This window comes from Vigna radiata, chromosome 1, assembly GCF_000741045.1.
Source record: "Vigna radiata var. radiata cultivar VC1973A chromosome 1, Vradiata_ver6, whole genome shotgun sequence".
In the NCBI taxonomy this organism is placed as follows: Eukaryota; Viridiplantae; Streptophyta; class Magnoliopsida; order Fabales; family Fabaceae; genus Vigna; species Vigna radiata.
The window spans coordinates 14,260,733-14,277,308 of record NC_028351.1 but is presented as its reverse complement, the minus strand read 5'-3'; the positions used below and the strand labels follow the sequence as shown (position 1 = coordinate 14,277,308).

Genomic DNA, 16,576 nt, shown 5'->3' with positions numbered 1-16,576 from the left:
AAAACTGGAAATTCTTATTATCAGAAAGCCTTATTCTCTCAACAATTGTGAAAATGAAATTGGGGAAATCTGAGAGTTTTAGGATTCATTCTTCGTCAGTCATGGCTACACTCACGAAGAATAGTAGATTATTGGTGAGTGTAGCCATGACTGACGAAGAATGAACCCTAAAACTCTCACATTTTCCCAATTTCATTTTCACAATTGTTGAGAGAATAGGGCTTTCTAATAATAAGAATTCCCAGTTTTGCCCTTTCTATAATTGAATTTTCGCTCTTTTAATTTAATTTTTTAATTCTAGACCTACGTGGTAACCAGTGAAGAGAGAAGTTGGCATTGAACAAACAATCGCCGTTTGCCACATCACAAAAAATTTAACGTCTTCCAATTTTAAGGACTAAAAGTGAGAGTTTCAAAACAAGGAGAACTAAAAACCGTTGATGTTTCGAGTAGGAACTAAAACCAAAATCGAGTGATAGTTCAGGGACTAAAAACATATTTAACCCTTAAAAAAATGTATTTAGTAAATATGTTTCATATTAATATTTAAGTTATTTATATTATTTAATATTTTTTTTACTTTAATGTTAATTGAAAACAAGTTTAACATCAAAATGTATGAAAATTTCATATAAGAAATGAACTTTAGTTTCACGTTAAACATATTTATCTCTTTTGAAACATATTACGAAAATCTTATTTTGAAAATTACATTAGTTATTGATCTTTTTTTTAAAAAAAAATCGATTTTGAAAATTATGGCAATGCAGTTCAAAATTATGGAGGCGCAGAAAGAAAATTCCAATTGTTTTCGTTTTCCCCTTTCTCTTTATTTTTTATATTATGGAAACTAAAATTGTTAGGAAAGAAAATAGGAAGAATGCAATGTAGGTTTTTTTCTATGGTAAGAGATAAGCTGACACGAAAGATAAAAAAAATAAAATTTCAATTAAAATTTTAAAATTATTTTCTTTCAACGAAGGGGGAGGGGGTTCAGATTTTGTCATGTAGAACGTATAAGTGGTTTTTGCTTCCTCGACTTTCATTTGTTTTCGTACAAAAAAAAATATAATGATAGTTTGAGAATAATTTTTTTACAACATTTTAATATAATTTACGTGTTATTATTTGATTGGTTCAGGTTGATATTTATGATTATTATTATTATTGTTAATAGTATGACATGTACGTTAAAATGTTGTCAAAAATATATTATCAAATCGTAAAAAAAATTTACCACTTTTTTTATTTTTATTTTTTATAACAGTCACAGCTTTCAAAATTTTTTAGAAGTACCTTGGATTCAACATGTGAAATGATAATTTTAAGTTTTAATATTATCGTGAGGTATTCTTAAAGAACAAATGTAGCTTCCTAAATAATATAATTTACATTTTATTAATTTTAAAGTATTTCTTAAATTTGGACATTTAAAATTAATTTTTCATCACATATATTTCTATTGTGTATTTAAATTTTTTATATCATTGACTTTTTGTTACTTAATATTTTTTGTGGTTGATAATTTATTCCATCATGTTATTTACTTATTTTATATATTAATAAATACGAGAACATTTTTTGATTAATATAAATGATATTAAATAATAAATATCTTTTCATTGAAACGATATTAGATAGCATCGTCATCTAGATAATTCGATAGATACTAAATTAAAAAACATAAACATTTTAAATACCCATCATAAAAAAAATTAATAAACACTTCAATTAAAAATAGTCAAGTTTATGTTAAATATTCACCAAACTTATAATTTCTACTTAGAATTCTATAAATTTTGAATTGTATAATTAATAAAAAGATGACTTAGAATAATAATAAAATCTATAATTTGAAATAATATATTTTAAGCTACAAATTGAGAAATAAAAAACTATTTTCAAAACACATATTCTATAAATGTAAGTGTAATGTAGACAACTTATGTTATCGGCCACAAACTATTCGTTTTCTATCCGATCATAAGTTGGTCTTTTTCTATCTAGACACGAATCAACTTGTTGTTATCCGACCATAAATTGACTTATTTCTATATGGTCATATATCCGTGTGTCATACTCTAATAGCACATTATTCTTTAACTTAACATATTTTGGGTGTTGCTCCTTCTATCACCACTCCTTCTCCCTCCACCTCCCCACAAATTTTTTAATGGCATAATTATCCTTTAATTTCTAACCATTTTACTTTTAATCTTATTTATTTACCAAATCCTAAATAGTTGTTCACTTTCACTCTCAACCCCACCCCCCAACTTTCTCTCACTCTTTCTCTCTTTGAGATCTATTTCTTCCCACTTCAGTCTCACTCTCTTCTCTCTTTCGGTGAGATCCGTTTCTTCTCACCCCAACTCTTCCAATGTTGTGTTTTGTTTTGTTTTGTTTTGGTCACAAAGATGTACTAGAGTCTTTTCCATTAAATGTTTATTGTAATAAAGGTGGTTTCTTATTTACTATATCTAGTAGAGTATATTTTCAGGTATGGATTACCACTGTTGCTTTTGTCGCAGTTGAATTGAAGGAATTAATAATTCTAACATAACTATCATCATGACCAAGTTGAATGATTTATGAATTTATTGATTGTGAGTGCGTGATGCATATGAAAACCTTTAGGAGAGAGAGGAATGTTGATACGCAGATTGAATGTGTATGATGCAAGGGAACTCATCTTGCTCGTCAATCATGTCAAAATCGTAGAATCCCTCCGTACAAAACAAAGAGAGAATTGGAATGAGAAGAAACGGATCTCACCGAAAGAAAGAAGAGAGTGAGACGAAGGTAGGAAGAAACAGATCTCAAAAATTGAAAGAGTGAGAGAAAGCTGGGAGGTGGGGTGTTAACTCCTTGGCAAGCATACCAAATCGTTCTAAGTAATGAACCGGTAAGACCGAATATCGTATCCCAAGAGACTCGTATAAAACTTTACAATCATATAATTATCTAACTAATTTAGACTAAAGAATGATTCCGTTTAATATGAATTAGGTGCAATGAAAATAAACATAATGCATAAGTGGTAGATTGAACTTCTTGGGGTTAAAACACTTGGAAATGAAATGATTAGAGATGATATGAAATGGAGATGTTGGAGAATGATTTTACCTACTACACTCTCATGCAAATGCACATCACTACTTCTTCATTTAAATACTCATGTTAACCTACTATGTTACTCAAACCCAATCCCTTGGTAGAGAGAGTCTAGATTTAATCATTAAATCCCAATCCCTTTGTAACCTAACAAGTTCATCTACATTAAGACTAGAGGTTAAAGACAACTAAAGGTCCAAGCTCTATCCTTAGACACTATTTTCTTTAGGTGTTTAATCCAGTTCAAGGTTCACACAGTATTTCCCAATATCAAGCAAACCAAAGAATCATGCTATGGTTGATCAAGTTACAACAAACTTTAAGAGAAGGAAATAAACACTCACAATAAATGAAAGAAGCTTATATTCATTCAAAACAAGTGCATTTACAAGAGAGTTTTGTAGTTACATCATTCCCCAACAAAATGAACTTAACTCTCCATAGTCATAGAGAGCTTGAGCTTACAATGGAAGAAAATGGAAGAGATGGAGACCCAAGGAGGAAGAATGAAGAGTTCCCACTACTCAAAACTAGCTTCCAAAGGTCCAAAATGGTGTTTGGTAGCTTCAGTCGCTAAGAAGATGGCACCCTCGTTGTGTGGAAGCCTTAAATAGGTCTAGGGTGCCATGTCAGCAAAAGTCGTGCCTAGCCCCCCTCTTCTAGGGCGCCCAGGCGCAAGGATTACACAAGGCCAGCGAATTGAAGGGCACCCAGCCCCCTTCTGAGGCGCCCAGGCGCCAAGTTCTGGTTGAATCTACGAATTGAAGGGCACCTAGGCATGAACTGCAGTGAACTACGAATTGAATGGGGCTCAGCCCCCCTCCTGAGGCGCCCAAGCGTGGGAAATCTTCATGATCCTTCAAGAACTCTTGCTTTTGTAGCTTTTCCTAGGCTCCCACTCTTGGTAGTTTGGATGCTCTTCCAAAGCACACAAATTTCCTACAAAACTTGTGGAATTAGTGATGAAAACTTGTATGTGTAACCTAAGCTAAAGTTATTCACGGAGTTAAATAATAGAGAGGATTAAGCATGTTTCAAGCTTTAATAAAGTTGATTTGGTGAGAAAATTGCACCACAAATAATGGTAAGAATTACCGTTATCATGGGGCTGAGAGTTAAAGTGAGAAATTATTTAGGGTTTAACAAATAAATAAGGTTAAAAGTAAAATGGTTAAAAATTAAAAGGTAATTTTGCCATTAAAATTTTTTGGGGAGGTGGAGGGAGAAGGAGTGGTGGTGGAGGGAGCAACACCCACATATTTTGGAACAAAAAACTGTATTATGAGATAAATGGACCACTAGGCTCATCTTGGCTTGTATAGATGAGGGTCCACAATATTCATAATTAGTCTATAAATAGTAACTCATCGAGATAAATAATTTATGTTCATTATTACATCATTAACTATTATGTGACACATCTGACTAACTTGGGTGTTAGATTATCTTTTGTAGAGACACTACCATCCACCCATGGAGGCCGAGTACCGAGGGAAGAATGCATGACAAAGGGAAGATTGAGGAAGTTCATGAAGTTAATCTTCGTAGGATTCTGGACGGGAGACTCCTATTCAATGTTGTTGGACTGAAATTTTTAGAATCTTCCTATTTTTTCTTTTCTTTTACTTTACTAAATTCTACGTCATAATTTAATTATTTTCACCTAATAAAATTATCCACCTCATTATATTTACTATGCATCACGTCATCATATTTTAACACCCTTTCTGACCACTTAACGAAAATGGCTTAATTATTACGATTTTTCAAAATTTAAAATCCAATTAAATAGGATCCACTTGAGATTCCTTAACATGTTTAAACCTTTCTTTTAAAATGACTTCTACCTTTCACACCAAAATCTCTCATTAATTGTTTTTTGTACGGAAATTAATTTTTATTTCTCTTAATAAAATTTGTTGGGAGCACTGATTTACACATATTGTAATTTGCAAGTAAATGTTCGTAGGTAATTTACCATTGAATTTATATTTAGAGTTCAGTATATGTAGGAAAATAGCCAATTTCTAATGTTTAAGCGTTCTCCTTACCTATGAATCACTTTCATGCTTAGAATAACACATTCACGTTACTAGATAAAAGGGGTGATCGAGAAAAGTCATTTTTCGAATTAGGCATAGATGTGAAAATAACGGACAATATATAATTTAACTATTATTATTATTATTATTATTATTATTATTATTATTATTATTATTATTATTATTATTATTATTCAAAATTGTCTGCGTAAAACTTATATACTATTGAAAAGAACAGATTTTTTTATGTCATTTAACATAAAATTAACATAAAATTAACCAAAAATTCTTCTAGTAATGTGACGTGCCTGATGATTCTGATGTTGGCAAGAAGGTCTGGTAAAAATCGAAAATTTGCTGCAACTTAAGAAAAATTGTAGAGAACATTCTGTGAAAGATAATTTATACACTTGAGATTGAACTATTTACTAATAATATGATATTTTGATGGAGGAATTCTAATGACAAATACAAGTTTAAAAACTTGAACATGAATTTCTGAAATTCTTAAACTTAAAATAAAATTTTTCTTTGGTTCTGTGGGAGTGCAAGCATGTTCCCTCTATAATCCACTCTTGTTTTCTCTGCTACTTTTAGTCGTTGCTTTGGTGATGACATGAGTAAGAACACCAATAGGGCAAAAGAACAAGCACAGAGAAACTGAATGTCTTGTCTCAATCTGATTCTCAAGTCCATCCAGAAAAACATGTCTGGATTTAGAGACACATATGTCAACAAAATGAATGAGAAAAAAGTTTAGCAATATTAAGATCATGGAATTATTTGAAAAGAAAAAGAGGGTGAGTGATAGATTTTTATTGACTAAATTTGGTTTTGTTTTTTTTAGTGTTTTATTTGTTTTTTTGTTATTAAGGAGGACAAATGTCTTTTGCAAAAAGAAAATAAGCTTAGAAAGACTAGATAAATGTTGCAATTAATACATAGTAATGTTTGAGGACCACTAGCACACCATTTCTGAATGATAGTAACTATTAGATTGCTTTCATTGATGATAGGACAATAATGATTTCAAATTTACTTTATGAAGTTTAAATTTGTGGTGGTTGACATTTTTTTGGAAGTTCGGAAAATCAAAGTATTAAAAAATCTAAAAGAACTAATATGAAAGTAGAGTTGGGTACACTTTTAGAAAATTTAATAAATTTTGTGAATGTGTAGGTAAAGAACACTAATTGAAACCAACTTACACATTGCTAAAAGGAGAAATACGACAATCATGGAGAGGACTTGGTGCTTTCTACATGATAAAGAAATTTTAGGTAGCAGCTATAAATACAATTGTGTGTTTCGCTATAAGACACTGTTTGAAGCAAGGAGCATTTACAAATATGAGGTACTCAATCTAAAAATATTTTATTGTTTGCAGGTAAATCAAAATTTATAATATCAATTAATATTTTCATCAATAATTTATTATGATAATTATTGAAATTCATTGACAATTTTGATGCTAAATGTCTCACTCAATTTAATGAATTTTTTTGTATCTTAAGGGGACATGAGTAGGAAGAAGACGAGGAAGGAAGAGAGGGAGGAGGAGGAGCAGAGAAGAAGAAGGAGAAAGATAAGAAAGAAGTGAATACTCTATGGTGAGTTACCTACGACTCAATGATGATTTGATAGTGACTTGGTGGATGCACGTCGGTGACACAGGCACACCATGTGAAGGTGTGTCAATGACTCAGAGATATAATGGTGACATGGAGGCACAACGATGATTGTCAAAGTTAAAGAAGGAGGTGGAGGAAAAAGAAGAGAAAGAGAAAGAAAAATAAGAGTATGAGAAGCATTGGGATGAGCTAGAGGTGAAAATGGTGATATGGTTATAGGATGACCCTACGAGGAGGAGAAGAGGCAGAGAGGGAAAAGAAGATGAAAGAAAAGAGAGGAAAAAAAAGAGGAAGGGAAGAAAGAAGGAGAAGACCAGATCACAAATTTTATCAATGAATGTTACCAAGAGTCAGAATTTATTGGTAATTATCAACAAATCTTTACCATAATACTTATGGATGGACTAATGGTCATTTGTGATTATTGACAAATATCGATGACTACTTTATTAATGGACTTTTGGCCGTTAGTAATCAACTAATAAACACCGACATATTTTTATTATTACCAGTGGATTGAACCCATCAATAGTATGAGATCTTTTATTTACTCCTTTTACATTCCTTCTAACAGTAATAAATTAAGTTGGATGTACATATTTACTTTAAATTTTTTTCCAGCTCATTGAATTTTGCTTATTATTTTGGTTATAACTTTTTCTATAAATATTAATTTTGGCTTATTGTGTAATCGATTCTAAATTTTCAGGACTTCAAAATTAACATATATTTTGCTTTTTATGATATTTTCTATGATTTTTTTAAAGTTGAGTTAGATATGCTGAAAATTTGTAAAAAAGAACCCACGAGGATTATATTTTGTTTGCATTAGCTTAATATTTAGTAATTGACATTATGAACCTAATTACAACCTACATTTAAGCTCATTTATTTCAAATTTTAGAGCCTATATGCTTTAAAGTGAGAGAGATAAATAATTTTCTAAATTTTCTAGTTTTAATGGGAAAAAACAAACACAATGATCATGATACAATAAAATCCATTCAAAATTGGAGAACTAGAGATTTATAAAAGGTATAATTGAATTTTAATCTATATGTTAAAAGGGTTGACAATGAAAAACTAGTGCTATGTGTAACTTAGTTTCATGAGGTATGAGAGTAACTTAACCCCTTTTTAACTTAGTTTCATAGCGTCGATTAGAAGGTGATGATTTTTCAGCAGGCTAAAATGGAAACATGGGATTGCAGAGGAGCACGTGTCAAACTTGTCCATTTTATGAATTATATGACTACTATGGATTTGTAGTGGTGTTTATTGATGATGTTCAAATTTACTCAAAACCTTCGAATAAGATGAGAAACATTTATAATTCTTTTACAAATCTTAAGAGAATAATTTGTTAGCAAAACAAGGTGAGTGTCGTGAAAGAGAAATTAAGACAGATTGAGAAGTATATATTTCCTAACAAAATATTTCCTAATTCTAGATTCAAGTTTATGATGAAAGAAAAGCTTCAAGTATGCATTTTGAACATCAAAAAAGAATGTTAAATAGTGTTAAATAAATTAAATAGGAATCTTCTTTCTTTCTTTCAAGCTAATCCTTTTCAATCAACATTCTCACATCATTCCTGGGAAGAACCAAATTAAAAATTTTCAAAGTTTAGGATCAAAATCAACCATGTGTATTTTGTTAGGAAAATGACACTAAGTTATAATTTTATGTGGTTATGTGTTTTCTTATATTCGGGGTTTTCATCTCTAAAACTATAAATTCTATTATTAAGACATTACTATTTTACTTATTATATTGTCTAATAATCAATACACTAAACTACTTAAACTCTAAAAGAGGCAAAATTCCTAAAAAAACAACTTATTTAATTCTATTACATTTTAATTTATCTTAATAAAACAATAAACTTAAATGTTTTTTTTTTTTATCTTTCATCCTTCTTCGTACATATAAATTTTTCCATTTGCATCAACCCACTTAGAGCTTGCTCCTTTCATTAAAGGTCAGGTTTTTCACTTTTTTCATGCTCGACTTGTTTTTCATTGTGACCATCATATTTTTCACCTTGGTCGACTTCTCAATAACCTTGGCCTACTTGTCCTTTGCTTCGGCCGACTTGTTTTTGTCTTCTTATTAACTTTTGCTTCGGCCGACTTATTCTTGACCATACTCAATATGTTAGAAGCAGTCAAGTTTATACTTTGAATATAGTACTCGATTCTTCATTAGAATGGAGTTGCCTTTCTCCATCATTTGGCCCATGCTTAGTGTGTTACTTTTGAGATCGAGTACATAGTACATGTCTCTTGTCTCTCCAACTTGACATTCTTTCTATAGGCACCAAATTGTTCCCTACCCTTTCATTGCTACCTTGGAATCATCTCCAAATGACACATACACGACATCCACTTTGGTGAGCTCTTTGAACAGACTTTCATCACCGCACATATGGTTACTCGCCCCTATATCTAGATACCAAATCGAGTTGTTTGGACAAAGTTCGACATCTATCTTCCATTTAAGCTCAGCTCGACTTTTGATCTCCTTGATATCATACAGCTGGGACTAAGCTCGCCACCTGGTCTTCTCTATGTTCCATAACTCGGACACAACTTGACATCCAATCTTCTTGATACACAATTCGAACATAACTCGACATTCGGTCTCCAACTCGGTATCTTGATGTTCGAGCTCCTTGACATCATAAAGATTCCTATTTCTTCATTGGCTTCCTCAGTAAGGAAATTTGTCTGTTTTTTCTTCCCAACAGTATTTTGCTATATGATCAACCTTACCATAGTTATAGCACTTGGCTGACATGTCATTTGCATAGTAGTCGTGGTTGCTACACTTAAAACACTCAACACTAGAGTTATTTGACTGAGCTCTTTGGCCTCTCCCTTGTCCATGACCATGTCAGTTGTGCAGATCGATTTGCTCCTTGCAGTCTTCATAATCACCCCGGCCTCGACCTTCTCGTCATTGGCCTCTTCCATTAGAACCTCTATTTGAGTCTTCTGAGCTCCTCCCTTCCGATCAAGCTTTTCCTAAAGTGCTTGATCAAATGGCTCATAGTCCGTCCTTCTCAGTTGCTTGCATGCCTCTAGGGACTCGAGAATCTCTTTAACCGAGAGCATGGACAAATCCTTGGATTCCTTGATGGCGCAAACTATATTCTCAAAGTCGTTAGTCAACGACCACAAAATTTTCTCCACAACCCTATTGGCAGGTAACTCCTCTCCATTTCTACCTAGTTGATTTGCCATGGCCTTTACTTGAGTTATGTACTTGATTATTCGTTCTCTCTTGTCCATTCTCAAGCTTTTAAACTCGCCTCAAAGTTTGAAGCCAAAGGTGCTTAACTCGATTGTCTCCTTTGTATGCCTTTTCTAGAATTTGCCACGCTTCTCTTAAAGATTTAACGTTTACTATCTTCTCAAAGCCAAATTCGTCCACAACTTGGAACAATATGTACAAATTAGAGTTATCCTTCACACGTATTTTTCTCAACGCAACAACCTAGGCAACTCTTCATTTTTTGTTGGTTCTTTTATCCATTCTCAACTACATCCCGCACGTCTTGGGATCCAAGAAGAACTCTCATATGCATACTATAGTTATCAAAATTGACTTTCTTTGTCAACTGAGACATGGACACATGATTTGCAAACTTGGTCATCTCTCACTCTCTCTTTCTCAAACACTCTTTTTTCACTTAGAGACTTACGTTCTTAGCTCTGATGCCAATTTATTAGGAAAATGACACTCAATTATAATTTTCTGTTAGAGCTGTCAAAATGGGTCACAACCTGCGAGCCAACCCGGCCCGTCATGGGTTCGGGCCGGGTTAGGTTTGAAAAAATTATATTTTTTTTATGCGGGTCAAATTTAAACCCGACTCATGTGGGTTAAACCCATGATGGACCGGGTTGGCCCACCAACCTGCTTACTTAATTTTATTTTATTAAAATTTAATTTTAATTTTATAAAAAAATATTTTTTATTTTTGTTTGCTTGAAAAAAATATTTAAATTCCATATTTTCAAAATTAATTAAATATCCATGTTGGGAGTGAAATTTGTTTAGATTTGAATTATAGAAAGTTTGTAATTTTTTATTTATTTAAAAAAATTGTAATTAAGTGCGTCAGTGAGCCAACCCGTTTACCCATCAACCCGTGGTGGGTCGAGCCGGGTTCAAATTTTTCTGACTCGCTAATAAATGAGCCGGGTTCGAATTTTTCTGACTCGCTAATAAATGAGCCGGGTTGGGTTAGTTCACTAAGTGATCAACCCATGGTGGACTGGACCGGGTTGAGCCGAGTTACCTGTTTTGACAAATCTATTTTGTGTATATGCTCATGTGTGTTTTGCTACATTGTGTGTCTCCTAGACACTTAAAATTTATATAGACCATCTTAGTTTTTCATCTCCAAAACCATAAACTCTACCATTAAAACACCATTATTACCTATTATTGTCTAATAACCAATACATCAAATTGTTGACTCTTTGCACTCTAAAACAAACAAAACTCCTAAACAAATAAACAACTCATTTAATTCTATTACATTTCAATTAACATATTTTAGAGAACTAAAATCAAATTTAATTATATTTACAATGACTATAAACGAACTTAATTTAAAGGAAAAATAAATGGTTCGTAACCTTGCAGCATAGAGATCAATAACCAAAAGGTGAATCCATGCTGAGGCTAAAGTCATCTCACTGGAGAACATTTTCCCTATACTAGTCAGCTGCACCGAGTACAAAGGAAGATAGCATAGTAATATATCAATGATTCTGGTCATGGAAATCTAACTTTAGGCTTAATATATAGCACTTTTTGTACTCAATTGTAATTGTGTTGATTTTAATAGCACAGTAATTTATACCGTTCGGGTATAAGTATAGAAAACTGAGATATGAGTCTCTCAATTTTCATGTGTTAACTGATATATCAGAATTGTACAATTTAAGATGGTACAATTGCATCCTTATCAGTGCAGTTAAGTCTTAACTTTATTGATGTATACATACCTCTGGTAGCAAATATTTGCTTGCAAAAATAAGTCCAACTGTCTCAGGGGTCCAAGAAAGGTGCAATAAATATGCATATAGAACTCCAAGCCCAATATATGGTACACTACTTTCCATAGACTTCTTCGTCTGCATTTTTGGATTCAAGGAAAATGAATCAGGCACATCACAGGAATTGCAGAAATAAAAGCCCATGAGAAGGAAATTTCAGAAGATTCAGAGCACAACAAACTTATATTATAGTTATGCAGAACAACTAGAGGAAAAATCATACATGCATCTTACCTTTTATAACAAATATGTTTATTAAGATATAGACTTTAAACCTAATTCATCTTATTTCTATTTCTAGTTCATGAGTTTCAAACATATTCTTTCATGTTAAGACATTGGAACTACGTGTTAACGGTGATATGATAATAACATATGATATGATAGACCTAACAAAAAGTAAATTTCGTTAAGATAGACTTTGAATAACTCTATGTCATATTAATAAGTGATATTTAAACTTAACTCCAAGTCATCCGAAACTTATCGTACTGATATTTTTTGTTTATTGAACTTAATGTACCACTTGTTATTAAACTATTATTGGACCACATGTTAATGTCTAGTCTCACTCTTGAATCTATATGTCTTAACGTGAAAAAAATGTGTTAAAAATCTTATATCGAATAGAGGTAAAAAAAATTTACAATAATAAGTGAGTGCAAAACTCATATTTGAAGTTTCTTTTGTAATGCTGAGTTAGATTTAAAATTATTTTCTTAAGAATTCATACGTATATTTGTAAAACAAAAAGGTACCATGACATATTAAAGATGTTTTTAGAAAGAAACATACTAGTTGAGAATTTGGAGCTAGAACCATTAGTGTGTAAAATGGAAGCACTGCGGTTGTTCCTAATGTAAAGGCAGTGCTAGCAAGTTCTGATCCTGACAACCCTACATTATGAAGGTAGAGAAATGAATATAGGAAACTTAAATAGCTCTGATTCATTTCACTAAAATGCAAGACACAGATTATAAATAAGTTGCATGTAGGAAGGTTGTTATACCAAAGCAAGGAATGTTCAATAAGATTAATACAGAGAGCATAAATAAGATTGACAGTCTCTAATTCAAAATCCTAAAGTAAGTTTATAAATCTTCTTTATTAGGTGATTAACTTTTTTATTTTTGTTCAAAACGAGACTGAAATTTTTTTAACATTTTTAAATTATAAAATTTAATTTTTTAATAGAATATAAATAATTTTTGCATAAAAATCAAAGTATCCAAACATCTAACTCTTGAAATTTCTCACAAGCAATTGGTTGTGCTATATTGAACTGTAAATGGTATCAATTAAACAATGATGTGACAGTAAACTGCACCAGTTTACTGTAATGATCAGAATCCAAGAACAAATTTCATGAGGAAAATTGACAGTAGATACTCAAAGAAATTTATTTTTGCTAGGTGGCATCTGATAACACCATCTTTGAGCAAAACCAAGAATGCTAAAAGTGTAACTTTATTAGAGTTCTTAAATTGATTTGGCACAATAATCATGATATGGTGAAATTGATTATCAAAAGTAGTAAATGTGACTGAAAGAAAGGATTACATGAAGCATATAGACGAGGGACTTTTCGAGAAGGAGCCAATCTCAAGATTTTTGGTTTCATAGCAACTCTTGATCCTCTCATGAAACTCCAATCTCTGACTCTACTTCTCTGACTAAGTTGACTCTGGTTACAAAGTTCAGTCTCAGCACCATTACTCCTGACAGAGAAAGGAAACTTTTGCCCCTTTTCAACTTTACCACAAGGTCTTTTAGTCTGCCCCAAGTGATCAATCTATAAGAAAAAGAATCTCAAATGTAAGTAGCTTTCTTGAACCCTCAAAGACACTATCACACCATAAACAAAACAACAAGATCTATCAAAACCGCTTAAAATAAGTAAGTTCTGAAAATGATTATTGAATTACTTATCAGTCCTGTTTACTATGCACAAGAAAGAACATTTTGAACAAAAGCCTTACATGTGCAAGACCATTTTGTGAAACAAGGAACAAGTTTGTTTGACAAATATGACTCCTTTGTTGTACCAACACACCACTTGCTATGCATTGAATGACAAACATATATCTCCAATATGAAAACATGCTTAATTTCCACTTTCATTAGTAATGTTATATTCATTTAAGTCCAAACATCCAACATTAAAATGAAGAAAGAAACACCGAGAGATCATATCAGAGACTGGAAACTGTACCTTCAATAGTGTCGGAGAATGGAAAAAGAAGGAAGAGAAAGCCATGATTGAAGAAAAACCAAAAAATTTACTTACATTCAGCAACAAATGACTAATTCATATATAACTAATTCATATATAATATAATGTAATATAATGCACAGTAATAAAGATGATAGGACTTTCCAAGAAACAAAGTAGAAGAACAAACAAACACAGAAAAAAGTGATACAGAAGGTAAGAGTCCACTAATTGTAAAGAGTTATGGAAGACAGGTAAAAGCACATAGCACCAAAAGTTGACTAAAAAAAGGACAACATTTGCACTCCACTTGCATGATCTTTTGTCTGTTACACACTTACATTTACATTGGTTTGTGGGAGTTATAATTCAGTTCTTTATTCAGATGGTTACTTATCCTAGAGTTGACCAATGGAACAAAGTAATCTGAGTTGATGGGTCCCTTTACCACTTGCAAGCAAATTTTACACATTTAAATTATAATTTTATATCCTGATTATTAATGTTAAATTTTGTTAGAAGCAAACAATAGCAATAAATAATGGAACCAAACTATTCATATTTTAACATATTTTATAAAAGTTTTCATATATCATGCATGTATTAAAAACAACTCAACCTAATACAGTGTCAATTAACATTTATTAAATTATTTCACTATGAGTTTTTTCAAAGGGTATTTTCTTCTCTAATCAGAGAACCACCATAAAGAGCTCTAGGCATCACCTTAGCACTGCAACCACCTTCAGTTTCAGCCACTTTGCACACACGCACAAAGGCAGATACTTCCATTCAATAATTTCCAGCACTCTATCTTCCTCTCCATTGAATCTGTAGATGTTATAACGAGGGGTCACGACCAAGGAATATGAGTGAACAGTGAGTCCCGACGACGGATGAGAGGAGAGAATGAACAAACTGTCACTAGCGAAGGCCATGGTCAGCAAAAGGCGTGCAATGGAGAACTGCAATTGGTGGGGGCGTCGCTCCTTAGACGAAGTACGAAGAGAGGAGAGAAGGCTATGAGTATGCGGAGCAGGAAAGCAAAGATTCAGAGAGAAAGAATATTCTGGGGAAAAATTAAAGATCACCTTCTATGCCAATCAAATGTGTACAAACTCTTCGTAATTTATTAGAAAATTTTCCTTACTTCACATTTTATATCAAGGTCTAATAAATATACCAAGTCTAATCATATTTTCATTTCTAGCATTGCATCTTTTTATGTAGATTACATTTGCACACAATAAATCATCAGATTAAGTTATCATAAAAAGTAAATTTTTACTAGTATTCTAGAGAAACATGTCGATTAAGAAACTAGACGTAGTCTTAATGAAGAGTGAACATGTATAAATCCTTGGATTCTAATACATTAACAACGAATTGTTGACAACATTTTGACAAAGGACTATTGTCAAAATGTTATTAAGTCAATTAAAATAATATATTTTTTTTGAGAAAGATGGTGCAAGAGTGTTAGAAATTGGTTTCCAAAATTACTCCTCTCATTTTTGTATTTATTTTCTCCCTACTCTCCACTTTCCTTTTCATTTTTTATATGTTATCTATGAGAATGTGTGGTTTCTCTCCTTTCTCTCTCATGAAATAAACATAAATGGTCATCTTCTTCCGTGAGACAATTCGATGAGACTCTGCTAAAGCAATGGAAAACTCTGATGAGAAGTTATTCCTTTTTCCATTTGCATTGTCTATTTCTCCTTTTTCATGTCCATGTCCCCTTTCCCATTTTTCACTTATTCCATTTTGATTTACCCTTTAGCATTTTCAATATATCCATTTTCATTTTATCATTTGGTCATTGATTTATTTTTCATACAATTCGTTCAAGAAATAATCCCTTAAATGTCTCCCGATTTCGTTTTCTAAAATAACTAAAAAAACCTTTTTTCTTTTTTATTCGATTTTAGAATAAATTTTTTTTCATTTTATTAGAATATAGAATATGAAAATATAAAGAATACTTTTTTTTAATATTACAAAAGCAAATGAGCTAAATTAAAGCTATTAAATCTAATTTATATAAAGAATATTGATAAAATGTGGAAGCACTCATCCATTTTCAATTCAATTAGTTTGTATTACAGGTTTTTCTTCAGTCTTTTATCTCCCTACAAATGGAATTTCCTATCCGACTTATTCTTAATCCAATTTAATACTTATTCTTAATCCAATCTAATAAAAAACAAAGTATGTTGGTGATTTGAATAGAAGATTAACCCCGCACCAGAGGAAGTTTCAAAGACACCATTCAGCTGGACAACGAATAGTTGAAAATTTTGTACAAATGGTCCTCTGTCCTCTAATAATCGATTACAATACCCTTTGTAATCAATTACCAAGGCAAAAAATGGCCACTAAGGCTCATGGACATCATCTAACATACATAAAAGCACCTAAATGACCTTTTCTCTCAACAATTCAATGACCTAACGTTTTCATTGGTGCACTAAACACCACCCAAGACCATTAAACTCACTCACC

The 16,576-nt window shown here is 31.9% G+C and overlaps 1 protein-coding gene across 2 annotated transcripts; it reads right to left on the bottom strand.

Annotated features, from left to right (window-relative positions):
• Positions 1 to 5,376: 5,376 nt before the first annotated feature.
• On the bottom strand, positions 5,377 to 15,292 carry LOC106776299 (protein ABA DEFICIENT 4, chloroplastic). 2 transcript variants are annotated; one of them, XM_014663744.2, is made up of 6 exons: positions 14,798 to 15,292; positions 13,420 to 13,651; positions 12,655 to 12,755; positions 11,809 to 11,937; positions 11,437 to 11,525; positions 5,377 to 5,866 (listed from the first exon to the last, which is right to left on the bottom strand). In XM_014663744.2, exons 1-6 carry the CDS (start codon positions 14,861 to 14,863, stop codon positions 5,719 to 5,721), a joined length of 765 nt encoding a protein of 254 aa, XP_014519230.1. In that variant the 5' UTR covers positions 14,864 to 15,292; the 3' UTR covers positions 5,377 to 5,718. The 2 variants fall into 2 exon arrangements, with proteins under 2 accessions (XP_014519230.1, XP_014519311.1); XM_014663825.2 differs by lacking the exon at positions 14,798 to 15,292 and adding an exon at positions 14,072 to 14,230 and having other exon boundaries at positions 5,379 to 5,866.
• Positions 15,293 to 16,576: the final 1,284 nt, after the last annotated feature.

Bases quoted from the DNA above. Each gene is read 5' to 3' on its own strand.
- LOC106776299 (XM_014663744.2), bottom strand. From the start codon at position 14,863: ATGGAAGTATCTGCCTTTGTGCGTGTGTGCAAAGTGGCTGAAACTGAA. The intron at 12,756-13,419 runs GTAATCCTTTCT...TTCATAATGTAG, and splicing joins CCCTCGTCTATATGCTTCAT to GGTTGTCAGGATCAGAACTT. The intron at 5,867-11,436 runs GTTACGAACCAT...CTCTAAATCCAG, and splicing joins ATTGATCTCTATGCTGCAAG to ACATGTTTTTCTGGATGGAC.